Raw genomic sequence first — 16,487 nt, forward strand, 5'->3', positions numbered from 1 at the left:
CGTGGCCATTAGGGAGCCAGACAGGTGTGTGCGGGGGGGCGCTCGGGGGGGGGACACACGCAGTGGGGGGGTGTTAAGGACAACAGGGAGGGGGGCAGCACAGGTGGGCGGGGCCAGGGAAGCCGTGTGTGGGCTCCTCGAGCAGCAGCTCGGTCCCGCCCCGTGCACGGGCAGGGCAGGGCGAGGGCGCCCCCTAGCGGCGAGCAGCCAGGGCAGGGCGCGGACTCGCTGTGCCACGGCCCCTAAGCCAGGGGGCGGGGCCCGGGCAGGGACAGGGGGCGGGGCCAGGGCGGGGGCGGGGCTAACCGGCGCCTGGGAGCTGCGCTCCAGCGAACGCCGCCGCGCTCCGCCGCTGGCCGGGGGGGGCCGTGACCCAACACCCCCCGGGGGCCGGGCTGGCGGCACAGGCCCTGCCCGCTCAGTCACACCGGGGCCCCTCCAGCGCCGGGGCCCAGCGGCCCGGGCCCGATCCGGCGGGACCCCCGGGACTGAGGGGAGCGGGCGGGCGCCGCGTTCCGGTTCCGGTTCCGCTCGCGTTCCGGGCACTTCCGGTTCGTAGCGGCGGAGACCGGAAGTCCCTCTGGTCGGACCCGAATTGCGGTGACACCTGCCCTGGCTGCGCTGCCTAGGGTGGCCCCGGCCCAGGTGGGAGAGTGGGGCTGGGGTCGGGGCCCTGGGGGGAGGGGCTGGGGGGTCTGAGGATGGGGTCGGGGCCCTGGGGGGAGGTCTGAGGATGGGGTCGGGGTCCTGGGGGGAGGGGCTGGGGGGTCTGAGGATGGGGTCGGGGCCCTGGGGGGGGGGGAGGGGCTGGGGGGTCTGAGGATGGGGTCGGGGGCCCTGGGGGGGGGGAGGGGCTGGGGGGTCTGAGGATGGGGTCGGGGCCCTGGGGGGGAGGGGCTGGGGGGTCTGAGGATGGGGTCGGGGTCCTTGGGGGAGGGGCTGGGGGGTCTGAGGATGGGGTCGGGGCCCTGGGGGGGGGAGGGGCTGGGGGGTCTGAGGATGGGGTCGGGGCCCTGGGGGGGAGGGGCTGGGGGGTCTGAGGATGGGGTCGGGGCCCTGGGGGGGTCTGAAGATGGGGTCGGGGTCCTGGGGGGAGGGGCTGGGGGGGGGTCTGAGGATGGGGTTGGGGTCCTGGGGGGAGGGGCTGGGGGGTCTGAGGATGGGGTCGGGGCCCTGGGGGGGAGGGGCTGGGGGGGTCTGAGGATGGGGGTCGGGGCCCTGGGGGGAGGGGCTGGGGGGGTCTGAGGATGGGGTCGGGGTCCTTGGGGGAGGGGCTGGGGGGTTCTGAGGATGGGGTCGGGGTCCTTGGGGGGTTCGGGGCTGGACATAGGGTCTCTGGGCAGGGATTGAGGGGGTTTTCTCTGATGGCTCCTGAGGTGGGGAAGGGATTAGTGGGCCCTGGGGAATCTGTATCCAGTGGGATGCCCTGAGAGGTCACAGATGCAAGGCCAGAAGGGACCATTCTGATCAAGTCTGACTAGCTGCCCCCAAGAATTCCTAGGGCAGATCTGTTAGAAAAACATCCCATCATGATTTGAAAATGGATTCACCAGGACCCAAAGAGCCTTAATCGCCATCTCAGCCGCCTAGGAAATCCCAGCCAGTTTTACCCCTGGGCTGTGACTGAGGGGTCATTTTGCATTTTCTCCTGTAGGTAAATCCCAAGGAGAAGTCAGCACTAGCAGCCTTTGCAGTGGGAGGGGGTCTGTTCAGAGTGGAAGTCTGGGATCCAGGCAGGTAACAGGACTGATTTGCAAACCCCATCCCACTTGGGCAAGTGGCAGCTTCTCACTTACCTGGATTTTCCTTCTTTGGAAAGTTTATTTTTACTGAGCCCATGGGAAAGCAGCACAGCCATACTGGTGCCTGTGAGGAATGTGCTCTAATAAAAGTCATCCTCTCTTAACTGGCTGGGTATCTGAACGGATGAGCAGTCAGCCGTGGGAATCTTTTATACTCTTAGGAGATGAAGATCTAGGAGGGGATATTTTAGCGGTTTAACTGTCAGGTTTGAGATGGCTAGTCTCCCTGGAACCACTGGTTGTCAAATCTCAACAGCCCTGGATCCACAATAAATAAGTAGAATTCCAGGCACTTTATTGTGTGTGGCGCTTTGGATAAGACCTTACAAATGCCGTCCTTCTCTGCTCTGTGTGGGCACTAAAGATCCAGTGGGGTCACTGTCATGATAGCGAGAGAGCATTTGGCTAGAAATGTCCCCTTTTTCACTGTGTGACAGCTGGCGCCACACCAGAGGTGGCTGCATCTCCGTTGGTGCAGTATATATAAAGTTGAAAATATTTGGTAAATTTTGCATTATTTTATGTTGGAAAAGTCATTTTTTTCCTCAGCTTGTCAGTAGTTTTAGACTTGACCTCTGTCCTCCTTGTCAAAATAATTTGGCTATTTTTAAGATATCTGAAGCATCTAGTGCTGGCCATTTTCAGAGACAGGTTATTGGGCTAGAAATACCTTGGTGTGAGCCATTAAGGTGATGCCTATGTTCTTTTCCAGGAACAGGTACCCTGCACTGGTATCCCTCATTTTCTGTTGCTAAGCATCTGAAGAATAAAGTCCATTTTAGAATCAAATATCAGGGCTTTGGAGCTGTGCTCCGGCTCCTCTCCAGCTCCAGGCAAAAACCTGCTGCTCCACGCTCCAGCTCCGGGCTCCGCTCCAAAGCCCTGTTTCTGCTGAACAAGGATGAATGACTTGGTCTGTTTGCTCTGTGGGGAAGAGTGGCAAGGGCTGTTGTACGTGGGAGGGGGATGAGCAAAGTGGTTAATTTTACAGAGGACAATCTGCCTATATGCCCTGTGGATGCCCGTTCATAGGGCTCCTGTTTTAATCGCTGTGTTTCTTCCAATAGAGAGCAAGATGGCGACGGGCGCAGACGTGCGGGATATTCTGGAGCTGGGGGGTCTGGAGTCAGAGAACACGGGAACCATCAATAAGAAGGACATCATCAATTCTGATAAGGTACTGGGGTTATGGGCCTGAACGCTTTGCCCTAGTCACCAACTTGAAAATCACACTTGTGTCTGAAAACTTTTTACCTACTGTTCTCACAAGTGTCACCTCAAATTACTATAACTGAAAGAATGGGAGGAAAACAAATATTTCTTACTATTACAGTTGTTTACTTTTGGCATTTCCATGGAGTATCTGGCATCTTACATGTACGTCCATCTCCTGACTTCCCTGTATCTTCAGTTACCCATCTCCTTGTGTTCCAGAGAGTTGTGTTCACAGAATCCAAACGTTTCGTCAGAAATCTAAACAGTCAAATGCCAAATGTCTGGCAAACTCAAGAAGGGAAGGCTTTGGGGTTAAGGCGTTGAAACTGGGACTTGAGAGACCCCGAGCCATGTCTCTGGCTTGACCACAGGATCTCTGTGTGACCTTGGGCAAGTCATTTAGGTCTTGTCTGTATTAAGAAAATTTGCACTGTACCCCAGTTTCCCACCTGTTAAAGGGGTATAATACGTCTTCCATACTTCACAGGGGCATTGTTGTGCTCAGACACTATGGGGATGGGACAATACAAACAGAGAGATGCAAAGACTGATATAACTGCATGAATGAAAACTGGTGCGAGAATGTGCACGATTGGGGTGTTAAAATCACTAGCTATGACCTGTGTGCGAAGGACAGAGTGGGTAAAAGAGTGGGTGGGGGCACTCTGCCTTAAAGAGCCCATTACTTGTATGAAAGTTATGAATAACTCAGACCCACAGGATCTTGAATGCGTATGGATCAATGTGCTAACTAACAAAGCCAGGGACCGGGTATTGGTGCAGCTCTGTTATATGCCACCAGTGGAAACCAGAGACCAGGATGAGTTACTCCTTAAACACCTATCTATAATGTGTGGAAAGATCAACAGTGTTATGGGGTACTTCAGTTTGGGAGACACACTTTGGAGGTCTTATGCAGCCAGTAGTAAAACACCATTAGTGTTTCTAAAAAATATAGGTCATTTTCTAATGCAAAAGTAACTTGAGGTAACTCTATGTTAGACATCATTATGAGAGATAAAGGTGAATTTATCAATGTGCTGGAAGTTGGTGTTTGCCTAGGGACCAGTGATCATGACATGATTACATTCAATATGAGCAAACAGAGGACAGCACCAACTGGTAATGTATATAGTTGGTGCTTCCAAAGGGTTAATTTCCCAAAGCTGAGGAAAATTATGAGCAAAATTGATTCAGAGGAAATATGTAGACAGAAAAATGTGAATGAAAATTGGGAGTTTTAAAAGAAGTGTATTAGATGGCCAAAAAGCCACAATCAAGAAAGAGGACAACTGATTAAAATCCCATCCTAGCTCCATGACAGAGTGAAGGCAGTAGTTGGGGAGAAGCAACATATGACAAATGAAGTAAAATGGAAATAGATAATAATCAATATAAGTTAGGAAGATTTCAAAAGTAGAAAATTGATAAAGGAAGCTAAAGTCATAAGGGAAAACTCCACAGCTGGCAGAACTAAGGAAAATAAGGAGTTTTTAAAGTACACCTCTACCCCAATATAATGCTGTCCTCAGTAGCCAAAAAATCTTACCGCATTATAGGTGAAACCGCGTTATATCGAACATGCTTTGATCTGCCGGAGTGCGCAGCCCCGCCTCCCCGGAGCACTGCTTTACCGCTTTATATCCAAATTCGTGTGATATTGGGTCATGTTATTTCGGGGTAGAGGTGTATAAATTGAAGTAACAAAAGAAATTCCAAGAATGGTATAGGCCCATTACTAGGTGGAGATGTAAAACTGTTAATGATGCAGGAAAGGTAGAAGTGTCCAATAAATATTTCTATTCTGTATTTGGAAAGGTGCAGGACATTGAAGTAGTTTCCAGTACCTTAGTAACTAAGGAGGGTGTTAAACAATATTTCCTAGAAATAAATACTTAAAAATCAACAGGCCTGAATAATTTGCAACCAAGAGTCGTAAAACAGTTGTCTTGAGGAGATCTCTGGCTCACTGATGTTAATTTTTATAAATCTTGGAATACTAGGATAACTCCAGAAGAATAGAAGAGCTCTAATGTCCCGATATTCAAAAAGCGCTAGCTGGAGGAGTAGGGAGGTGATTTTATCTCTGTATACAGCATTGGTGAGATCGATACCAGAATACTGGGTCAAGTTTTAGTGTCTACATTTTAAAAAAGATGTTGAAAAACTGGAGAGGGTGCAGAAAAGAGCAACAAAAATGATTTGAGGGCTGAAGAAAATGCCTTACTGTGAGAGACTTTAAGAGCTCAGTCTGTTTAGTTTATGAAAAAGAAGACTGAGGAGTGACATGATTACAGTGTATAAGTACCTTCCTGGGGAGAAAATTCCGGGTAGTAAAAGACTTGAATCGAGCAGAGAAAGGCAGAACAAGGACCAATGGTTGGAAGTGGAAGCCAGACAAATTCAATAAGAAATGAGGCACACATTTTTAACAGTGAGGGTGATTAATTAACCATTGGAACAAACTACCAAGGGAAGTGGTGGATTTCCCATCACCTGCTGTTTTCAAATCAAGACGGGATACCTTTCTGGAAGCCAAACACAAGTTATTGGGCTCTATACAGGGATTACTGGGTGAAATATAATAGCCGGTGATATATAGAAGAAGTCAATCTGTGTGATCGAATGGTCTCTTCTGCCTTAAACTCTAAATCTATAACCAAAATCTTCTGTTTCAGAAAAAGTCCAAGAAATCATCTGAGACGCTGACATTTAAGAGGCCGGAGGGGATGCACCGAGAGGTTTATGCACTTCTCTACTCCGATAAAAAGTAAGCGCGTCTGGTTAGTGTTCTGCACAGTCTCATGGGAGAACTGGCACCTACCCCTGGCTCCAGTCTGTCATTGCCTGGCCTAGTCACACTTGGAACCTTTGACAGTCCAGCCCCTAAAATTTAGCTCCTTGAGTCTCATCTCCTCCAGGCTTTTTATCGTTTTTGTTTCTCTTGTTTATATTTTCTTTCTCATTCCAAAATGGGGAGGCTTTGCTCTGCGCAGGTGATGAGAAAAGTGCAGTCACTCCAGAGCTACGTCGCCGGGGCCAGCATATATGCCCTTTTGTATCTCATTCCCCTGTATGTGCCACCGGGAGTAACAACTGCTTTTGTTTCCGCAAGCGTTATGCTGCAAACTCGTAGACTTTAAGATCACAAGGGACCATCATGATCTAGTCTGACCTCTTGCTCATGGCTCCTTGCACAGAACCTCACCCACTCACCCCGGTAACAGACCCTTAACTTCTGGCTGAGTTACTGACATCCTCAACTCATGATTTAAAGACGTCAAGTTATGGAGGATCCCCCATTGACACTAGTTTAAACCTGTAAGTGACCCGTGCCCCATGCTGCAGAGGAAGGCGAACCCCCCACATTTCTTCCAATGTGACCCAGGGGAAAATTCCGTCCCAGCCCTAAATATGGCATTTGCTATGGACTGTGCCATCGGCCCAGAGGTCTCTAGCCTGTCTGCTTTCCAGACAGCTCTTCCTTTCAGACGCCTCCGTGCTGTTTGCTCCGTTTCCGGGCCAGGCATGTGACTTTCCATTGACACAGAATGACTCGAACCTCGCTAGCAGGCTCTGCGCCCTCATCACTCTTTACATCGTGGTGGCTTTGACTCCCCTTTGGAGCCCATCAGCGGTGGACTTGAGTTGATTCAGAGTGATTGGGGCGTGGATGCTGTTGCGTGACCCAAAGCCAGAGTGTCACCCCGGAACTGTGTGTGGTGTCTGTCCGTCCTGGGCAGTGCGAAACCAGGAATGGGGCTTGAACCTAGGTCTCCTGCACCACCTACCGCGCTGCCAGGATCCATAGCAGAGACTCTCCAGAGGAGTGCAGTGCAGTGCAGACTGCTGCTTCTCTCAACCTGGCCTTCTCTGCTCTGCAGGGATGCGCCTCCACTGCTGCCCAGTGACACGACACAGGGCTACCGCACAGTCAAGGCAAAGCTGGGCTCCAAAAAAGTACGGCCCTGGAAGTGGATGCCCTTCACCAACCCCGCGAGGAAAGACGGGGCGATGTTCTACCACTGGAGGAGGGCTGCAGAGGAGGGAAAGGATTACCCCTTCGCCAGGTTCAACAAAGTAAGTGGGAGCGTGTGAGGGTGGGGGAAGTGGACAGGCTGGCTGTCCTCACACAGCAGGGAGCTACCCTCTGCAGAGTGTCTCAGATGAGAGCCTGAGAAGTCCCTTCCTTCCACACACGGAGTATAGTGCGCTATATTGGGCAATAACCTTTTCAGTTGCAGTCTGGCCTGCGACCTCAGGCTGCCGTCTCACCTGATCCTTCAGGCTAAGTAGGTTTGGAATGGGGTCAGAGCTTGGCAGTACAGCCTTGGTGCTAGTGGGAGTGCTGTGGGTGATTCAATAGGTGGCAGTGTTGTTCCCGCTGCATCAGCACTGACTCAGTGCCCCATTATGGCTCTAGGAGGTGCTGTGTAGCAAGAGGGCTCATATTTTGAATGAGACTTAGACAAGGTCTCTACCCTTGTCACCCTGGATCACGTGACAAATTTTGGGTGTTGGCTGCAGTTTCCTTGCCAAATTGCAACACAAATAATTACGTTCCACCTACCTGAAATTTCCACTGGGGTTTTGGTTGGGTGCGGTACAGTTAGTGTTCCGTGTTCTCAGTTTTTATTTGTTTAAAAAAAAAAAAAATTAAAAATAATCTGGGAACTTTTCAGTGTTTATTTTCCAAACGTTAAAACTGGGATGAAATTGGGTTAAAAATAAAAAAATCGGGGGTGGGTGGGGGGAAACGAATTTTTTTTGTAATATCCACATTTTACTGCTATAATTTAAGCTTTTTTTTTTTTTTTTTTTTTTAATGTACAAAGGTATATTTTGTCTCTCAGAGCTAGTAGCTTTTCCAGAGATCCTGGTTTGCGTTTGCTCGTGTAATGTTCTTCAAAAGTCTGCTCGCTCATGTTGAGCCTCTTGCTGTCTTGGAGGTAGTCCAACTTTAAAAATAAGCGCTCAGTGTCGGTAGGTCCAGGGGGTACGCTCCAAGCTCGCTGTGCCACTTTGGTGAAGTTGGGAAGTGTGTCTGGATGACTGTTCCACAAAGCCAGCACATCCAGTTTCGCATTGTCAGGGGTAGGCAAGTTCATGTGAGTAGTACATTCCCTTTTCAGATTTAAAATTTCATCTTTAGTGGTAAATGGTTGAAATGCTCTGGCATAACAATCGTCGTTTGCTGCAAAATTCACCTTGAGGAAGGGGTGCAACACCTGGATGACATTCCAAAAAGAATCTTTGGCACCAAACACTTTGAGGTTCAGATTACGGGCCGCGGTCATCTCCCATTTCTCACAGGGTGTTGTGTCGAAGGTTTTGAATACTTTTTTGTTTTCTCATGTTCCGGGGTCAGAAGAATTTCTAGGAACAGCTGGGTTTTCTCGCTGTATCTTTCTCCTGCAGCTTTTGTGCTTAATTCAATTGAGACTTTGGTTGTCGGGATCCGGTAAACGTCTGTATTGGCAAACATGTTGGCAGTAGTCAGAAAACTCCAGTGTTTTCTGTGTGTCACATGCTGATTCCAAGTTTTCAACAATGACCATTACCTTGGTGCACAGAATCTCACAGTCATTCTGGTTATTTGCCAGTCTCTTCAGAGTTTTTGCTTTAGAACCAACAAACTCAGGATGATTTAGGAGATGCAGTGGCACAGTCCATGCATGATTTACATGGCAGGCAGCGAAGTACCGATGTGGCACAGCAGGGTAGGTAAACAGCAGTCGGCTCTGCACTCGTCTCACACTGTGTAAAACAAAGCCTTCAGCTTGTTCGCATGCTTGAAAACAGCCCCAAATCCACGACGCCAGATTTCTCATCTTTCATTTCCTCTGGAGCAGTAGCTGCTGACAGCGCAATGTTAATCAGATGAGAAGACCGGTAATACGTAGCAGCTCCGGTTTCTGATTGAGTTTAATCTCTGTGTCAACTTAGCTATGCAGGAAGCAGAATCTGTGTTAGTTGTGACCACGTTCTCCCAAGTTAGTTGGTACATCTCAAACATGCCCGTTATTGCTGTGTCGACTAAACGCGGTCAGCAGAGGGGATGAATGTCATGTGGGCACAAAACAATGTGGGTTTATTCGCCTTGAGATCAAAACCTGAAAACAAAAGGCCAAGAATCGGACGGTCCAAGCATCAGAAGACTTGTCAAAAATCAGATTAGGCCCCACATTTCCATCAAGTCGTTCCATCGGTTTAGGTACCAAAGTGTCGTCATTTTCCTTCAGATACTTACACGTGAGGTTGTCTGTGATAGGAAGGGGTTTTGCAGTTGGACAGGATTGTCGTATAAAGTCACCAATAGGGTCCTCTGCAATTAACAGGTCACTGGGTGAAACAAAGAGCACGTACAGATTCATTGACACACTCGTGCTGTGTCCTCCCTTTCACTAAAGCCCTGGTGAAAGCTCCTGATATGGACTGTTTGTCCCGAAGCTCGCTTTCTTCTTTAAGCTTCATGTGTTGCTTGCTTTTGACATGCTCCTTTATTCTGTCAGCGCGAGCACTGACTTCAGTGCTGCAGTATGTGCAGCGCAATGCATCTTCTTCGCGCCTGTCTTTACTTTCCTTGAACATTTCTAACTGCTTGCGTCTGATGAAGTGGGTATTCACCCACGAAAGCTTATGCTCCAATACTTCTGTTAGTCTTAAAGGTGCCACAGGACCCTCTGTTGATTTCTAACTACTGATTTTCTTATTGGTATTCGGGCATAGATTTGCGTGTTTTGCCCCATGTGTACCTTTTTACCTTATCTTTACCTGTGGAGGATTGATTGTTTAAATTCAGCACCGCACTAAGCAGACAGGCAGGCAGCATCTTCTTGTGAGCCAATCATAATGCTATATTAACATTGCTTCATTTTTCTGACCTCCATCGTGTGTGTGTTCTGTGTTTTCCACTCCAGTACTGCTTCATTCTCAGAGCTGTAGCACACAACAATCACGTAAAGTGTTAGTGTTTAACAAAAATATGTACCTGTAAGAATGGCCATACTGGGTCAGACCAAAGGTCCATCTAGCCCAGTCTCCTGTCTTCCAACAGTGGCCACTGCCAGGTGCCCCAGAGGGAATGAACAGAGCAGGGAATTATCAAGTGATCCATCCCCTGTCGACCATTCCCAGCTTCTGGCAAACAGAGGCTAGGGACACCATCCCTGCCCAGCCTGGCTAACAGCCATTGATGGACCTATCCTCCATGAATTTATCTAGTTCTTTTTTGAACATTGTTGTAGTCTTGGCCTTCACCACATCCTCTGGCAAAGAGTTCCACAGATTAACTGTACGTTGTTAGAAAAAATACTTCCTTTTGTTTGTTTTAAACCTGCTGCCTATTAATTTCATTTGGTGACCCCTAGTTCTTGTGTTATGAGAAGGAGTAAACAACACTTCCTTATTTACTTTCTCCACATCAGTCATGATTTTATAGACCTCTATCTATCCCACCTTAGTCGTCTCTTTTCCAGGCTGAAAAGTCCCAGTCTGATTAATCTCTCCTCATATAGCAGCCGTTCCATACCCCTAATCATTTTTGTTGCCCTTTTCTGAACCTTTTCCAATTCCAGTATATCTTTTTTGAGATGGGGCAACCACATCTGCATGCAGTATTCAAGATGTGGGCGTGCCATGGATTTATATAGAGGGAATATGATATTTTCTGTCTTATTATCTATCCCTTTCTTAATGATTCCCACCATTCTGTTTGCTTTTTTGACTGCCGCTGCATATTGAGTGGATGTTTTCAGAGAACTATCCACAATGACTCCCAAGATCTCTTTCTTGAATGATAACAACTAATTTAGACCCCATCATTTTATGTGCATAGTTGGGATTATATTTTCCAATGTGCATTACTTTGCATTTATCAACATTGAATTTCATCTGCCATTTTGTTGCCCAGTCGCCCAGTTTTGTGAGATCCTTTTGTAGCTCTTCGCAGTCTGCCTGAGACTTAACTGTCTTGAGTAGTTTTGCATCATTTGCAAATTTTGCCACCTCACTATTTACCCCTTTTCCAGATCATTTAGGAATATGTTGAATAGGACTGGGACCAGTACAGACCCCTGGGAGACACCACTATTTACCTCTTCTCCATTCTGAAAACTCACCATTTATTCCTACCCTGTCTTTCCTATCTTTTAAACAGTTACTTATCCATGAGAGGACCTTCCCTCTTATCCATGACAGCTTACTTTGCTTAAGAGCCTTTCGTGAGGGGCCTTGTCAAAGGCTTTTTGAAAGTCTAAGTACACTATATCCACCTTGTCCACATGCTTGTTGACCCCCTCAAAGAATTCGAGTAGATTGGTGAGGCATGATTTCCCTTTATAAAAACCATGTTGATTCTTCCCCAACAAATTATGTTCATCTCTGTGTCTGACAATTCTACTATAGTTTCAACCAGTTTGCCTGGTACTGATGTCAGACTTACCAGCCTGTAATTGCTGGGATCACCTCTGGAGCCTTTTTAAAAAATTGGCATCACATTAGCTAATCTCCAGTCATTTGCCACAGAAGCTGATTTAAATGATAGGTTACAGACTACAGTTAGTAGTTCTACAATTTCACATTTGAGTTTCTTCAGAACTCTTGGGTGATACCATCTGGTCCTGGTGACTTATTACTGTTTAGTTTATCAGTTTGTTCCGAAACCTCCTCTAATGACACCTCAATCTGGGACAGTTCCTCAGATTTGTCATCTAAAAAGAATGGCTCAGGTTTGGGAATCTCCCTCACATCCTCTGCAGTGAAGACCGATGCAAAGAATTCATTTTGTTTCTCCGCAATGGCCTTATCGTCCTTGAGTGCTGCTTTAGCATCTCAATAGTCCAGTGGCCCCACTGGTTGTTGAGCAGGCTTCCTGCTTCTGATGCACTTACAATTTTTTTGCCATTACTTTTTGAGTCTTTGGCTAGCTGTTCTTCAAATTCTTCTTTGGCCTTCCTAAATATATTTTTACACTTAATTTGCCAGAGTTTATGCTCCTTTCTATTTTCCTCACTAGGATTTAACTTTCACTTTTTAAAGGATGCCTTTTTGTGTCTCACTGCTTCTTTTACTTCGTTGGTAAGCCACGGGGGCACTTTTTTGGTTCTCTTACTATGTTTTTTAATTTGGGTGATACATTTAAGTTGAGCCTCTATTATGGTGTCTCTAAAAAGTTTCCATGCAATTTGCAGGGATTTCATTTTTGGCTCTGTACCATTTAGTTTTTGTTTAACTAACCTCCGCATTTTTGTGTAGTTCCCGTTTCTGAAATTAAATGGTACTGTGTTGGGCCACTGTGGTGTTTTCCTCGCCACAGGGATGTTAAATTTAATTATATTACGGTCACTATTACCAAGCGTTCCAACTATATTCATCTCTTGGACCAGATCCTGTGCTCCACTTCAGACTAAATCAAAAATCCCAAAAAATTGAGTGAATTGATAAATGGGTGTAAATCACTAAAAATTGAACGCCATTATTAAAAACAACTTATTAATTTATTGGTGAAAATCGGTAAAAACGGAAAACGCGGAGCACTAAGTCCAGTATACTTTGCTTCCTGTCCTAGAGTGCGTAGCTGGTGTTAGTCACAAACTGTCCAATTTGAAATGCTGCTGTGGTTTGTTATAAATAGCTCCTGTCTTCTGTGTCAGACATGGCTGTGTTTCAGTGAGTACATGTATTTCAATAAAAACACTAAAACCCACAAGAAAAGTGTTAAAAGAACATTATTAAGGTGCAAAGTTAAGCACTAAAGAGCTAGGAAATACCAGAATTAAGGTTGTCTAGGCAACCTTAATTCTGCCCCCTTGCTCATGTGCTTATGATAGTCATTAGTAACACGTTCACATACTATTTTTTTCCATAGGACCCTGCCCTCATTCAGCGCTCGTCAGGGTGGATGAGGCTCACTTCCTGAGCAGCTGTGCATTGTGTTGCCCCAGGCCTTACAGCACACTATTCAAACCCTGCTCTGAAGACAGAATGACTAATTTCCTCCTGGGCTTTGCTATGAGTATCTCAGTATTTCACAGACGTGAATGAGTTTATTTTCACAACACCCTCTGAGGTGATGGGGTGTTGTTTTCCCCATTTTACAGTTGGGAAACTGAGGCACAGAGCAGTTAAAATCCAAAAGTGCTTATTAATTCTGGGTGCCCAGCGTGAGACAGCTCAGACCTGATTTTTCAGAGTATTTAACATTGTACAACACTTGATATGTTCCAAACATAGCTCTCACTGACCAGCTGCAGCTGCGTGCTCCGCACCTCTGCAAATCAGACCCCAGAGTCTCAAGTCAGGCACCAGAAATGAGGAGCACACAGGGACCCCTGTGAAAAGTTTGGGTTAAGTGACTTGCCTGACATCACACAGGAACTCTGTGTCAGGGGCAGGGATAGAATCTGGTCCCCCAGGGTAGCATTCAGCTCCTTTAACCATGAGACCATCCTTTCTCTTTCACCAACAAGCAAGGCCGGGTCCTACAGACAACAGCCTCCTTCACTGCACAGCCCTGATTCGTCCCCAGGGCAGGGCCAGCCTGTGCCAAACGAGGCAGGGTCCTGTAGAAAAATAATATGTGACCATGTAATTAAAGACTATATCCTACATATGCACAAGAGGCAACCTGAACTCTGGTGTTTCCTAACTTTGGAGGGCTGGCTTTGCAGCCTTCATAATATTCGGTTTTGTGTGTGTAACTTCCTAGATTTTAAAATCAAACTGAAGGAACAAATTTCATGCCCTGGCATCATATTGACACCCACACAGGTCATCAGCAGGGTTGGAACCTTTAGACCCTCCACACACACCTCTGCCACTAGAGCTAAGACAGTAACTGATCGAGGATGGCAACCTACTACTGCTACATGGACCAGCATTAGAGGGGGATAAAACACTCTGCCACTGGGTTACACAGCTATTGCTGGGGACAGAGGAATGGTGAGACTCAGGATTCTTGGGTTCCGTCCCAGGCTCTGGAGGGGAGTGTGCGCTAGTGGGTGCAGACCCCTTTGCCCATTTTCTCCCCAAGCTTGACCCCTTTTGCCCTTAAAGTCTTTTCCTCACAGTCTCAGTTTCTCCTGCTTAGGCCCTTGTTTGAGCTCTCTCCCTGCCTCCCTCTCACCAGGTTCTCCATCCCCACTTGCTTCCAGACCCCTCTCCAATCTCAGTGCTCCCCCTCCGCTCGATTCGTGTCAGCCTGCTGAGCTCCATGCAAAAACCCCCCGCTAAGGAGCCAGGCAGCTGCATTCCCTGGGAAGTGCCAGACTGGATCAGACCCAGGGTCCATCCGGCCCAGGGTCCTGTCTCCAACAGTGGCCAGTGCCAGACCCTGCCGTGGGAGATTTGTAGAATAGCCCGCTGCTGTTCTTTTAATGATTTATCATTTATTCTGCAGCGGCACCGAGAGGCCAACCCGTTAAGGGCCCAATTGTGCTGAGTGCTGGGCAAAGCGCGTACTAAATGACAGTCCCTGCCCCAAAGGGAAGTGTTGTCCTGTAGTGGTCAGCTTATGCCATGAAACACAAGGGTTTCCCTCCCTATCTTTTATCTGAGCTAACCCGACTGGCTGCTCTCAGTACCCGTATATGGGTTTAATGGGTCTTAGAGTCCTGCTAGGCTCTTATCAGTGAGATCTGGTGGAGGTGAATTTCACAGGTTGGTTCATTTGTTTGGTAAACAAGCTTTTCCTGTTTTCCATTTGAAATGTTCTGCCTTTCCCTTTAATTGAGTGTCTCCTCATTCTTGCTTTGTGAGAGGGCGTTCAGGGAGTGAACAATGAAGTGGTGAAATTTGCAGATGATACAAAATTATTCACGAGCTCATAAAACTGGAGGTCAGGACAACAAAACGGCAGATAAAATTCAACACTGATAAGTGCAAAGTGATGCACATTGGAAAATGTAGTCCCAACTATACATATAAAATGATGGTTCTAAATTAGCTGTTACCTCTCAAGAAAGAGATTCATAGATTCTAGGGCTGGAAGGGACCTCGAGAGGTCATCCAGTCCAGTCCCCTGCCCTCATGGCAGGACCAAATACTGTCTAGACCACCCTGATATACATTTATCTAACCTGCTCTTAAATATCTCCAGAGATGGAGATTCCACAACCTCCCTAGGCAATTTATTCCAGTGTTTAACCACCCTGACAGTTAGGAACTTTTTCCTAATGTCCAACCTAGACCTCCCTTGCTGCAGTTTAAGCCCATTGCTTCTTGTTCTATCCTTAGAGGCTAAGATGAACAAGTTTTTTCCCTCCTCCTTATGACACCCTTTTAGATACCTGAAAACTGCTGTCATGTCCCCCCTCAGTCTTCTCTTTTCCAAACTAAACAAACCCAATTCTTTCAGCCTTCCTTCATAGGTCATGTTCTCAAGACCTTTAATCATTCTTGTTGCTCTTCTCTGGACCCGCTCCAATTTCTCCATATCTTTCTTGAAATGCGGTGCCCAGAACTGGACACAATACTCCAGCTGAGGCCAAACCAGAGCAGAGTAGAGCAGAAGAATGACTTCTCGTGTCTTGCTCACAACACACCTGTTAATACATCTGTGACAATGCGGTTCTGGTGGAACCCAACTGAGAGTGCCAACTCAGGACAAATTGCTCAAATAGGGCAGTTACAGCCCAAGGCTGGGGTTTTTTCCACCTCTAAGGCAAACCAAACCAGCCAGACTAAGAGGACTTCAGTCTCACCCCACTGGCTAACTGCAAGTCTCACAAGCAATCTCCTTAGACACTCCAGTTTCCCAGTATTACCACCAGTACCACTCGTTATGGGGACAAATGGTTATGAAAACCAATACCCCAGTAAAAGAAAAAGGTTCTCCTGATCCCAAAGGACCAAGCCCCAGACCCAGGTCAATATACAAATCAGATCTTACCCACAAATCACGCTGTTGCCAATCCTTTAGAATCTAAATCTAAAGGTTTATTCATAAAAGGAAAAAGATAGAGATGAGAGTTAGAATTGGTTAAATGGAATCAATTACATACAGTAATGGCAAAGTTCTTGGTTCAGGCTTGCAGCAGCGATGGAATAAACTGCAGGTTCAAATCAAGTCTCTGGAATACATCCCCCGCTGGGATGGGTCCTCAGTCCTTTGTTCAAAGCTTCAGCTTGTAGCAAAGTTCCTCCAGAGGTGTGAAGCAGGATTGAAGACCAGATGGAGATGAGGCATCAGCCTTATATAGTCTTTTCCAGGTGTAAGAACACCTTTGTTCTTACCGTGGAAAATTACAGCAACATGGAGTCTGGAGTCCATGGGCCAGTCCCTGCATACTTTGCTGAGTTACAAGGCGTATCTGCCTTTTCTCAATGGGTCCATTGTCTAGCTGATGGTCCTTAATGGGCCATCAAGCAGGCTAGGCAGAGCTAATCTCAGCTTGTCTGGGATGTCACCCAGAAGCATAGCATAAGTTTGCCATACAGACAGTATAGAGCCAATATTCATAACTTCGACTA

The 16,487-nt window shown here is 47.2% G+C and overlaps 1 protein-coding gene across 5 annotated transcripts in view; it reads left to right on the plus strand.

The window, feature by feature from the left end:
* Window positions 1–283: 283 nt before the first annotated feature.
* DMAP1 (DNA methyltransferase 1 associated protein 1) overlaps window positions 284–16,487 on the plus strand; it is a 48,534-nt gene continuing 32,330 nt past the window's right edge. The window contains exons 1-5 of one of the 5 annotated variants that reach the window (XM_005307139.5): window positions 284–645; window positions 1,655–1,737; window positions 2,870–2,979; window positions 5,696–5,787; window positions 6,902–7,097. In XM_005307139.5, coding sequence (XP_005307196.1) covers window positions 2,878–2,979; window positions 5,696–5,787; window positions 6,902–7,097 — 390 coding nt within the window. In that variant the 5' untranslated portion in view covers window positions 284–645; window positions 1,655–1,737; window positions 2,870–2,877. Of the gene's footprint in view, window positions 646–1,326; window positions 1,738–2,869; window positions 2,980–5,695; window positions 5,788–6,901; window positions 7,098–16,487 lie in introns of those variants that run through there. The other 4 variants (XM_005307138.5, XM_042851481.2, XM_005307136.5 and 1 more) reach the window with 4 other exon arrangements.

Source organism: Chrysemys picta, chromosome 8 (genome assembly GCF_011386835.1).
Source record: "Chrysemys picta bellii isolate R12L10 chromosome 8, ASM1138683v2, whole genome shotgun sequence".
Lineage (NCBI taxonomy): Eukaryota > Metazoa > Chordata > Testudines > Emydidae > Chrysemys > Chrysemys picta.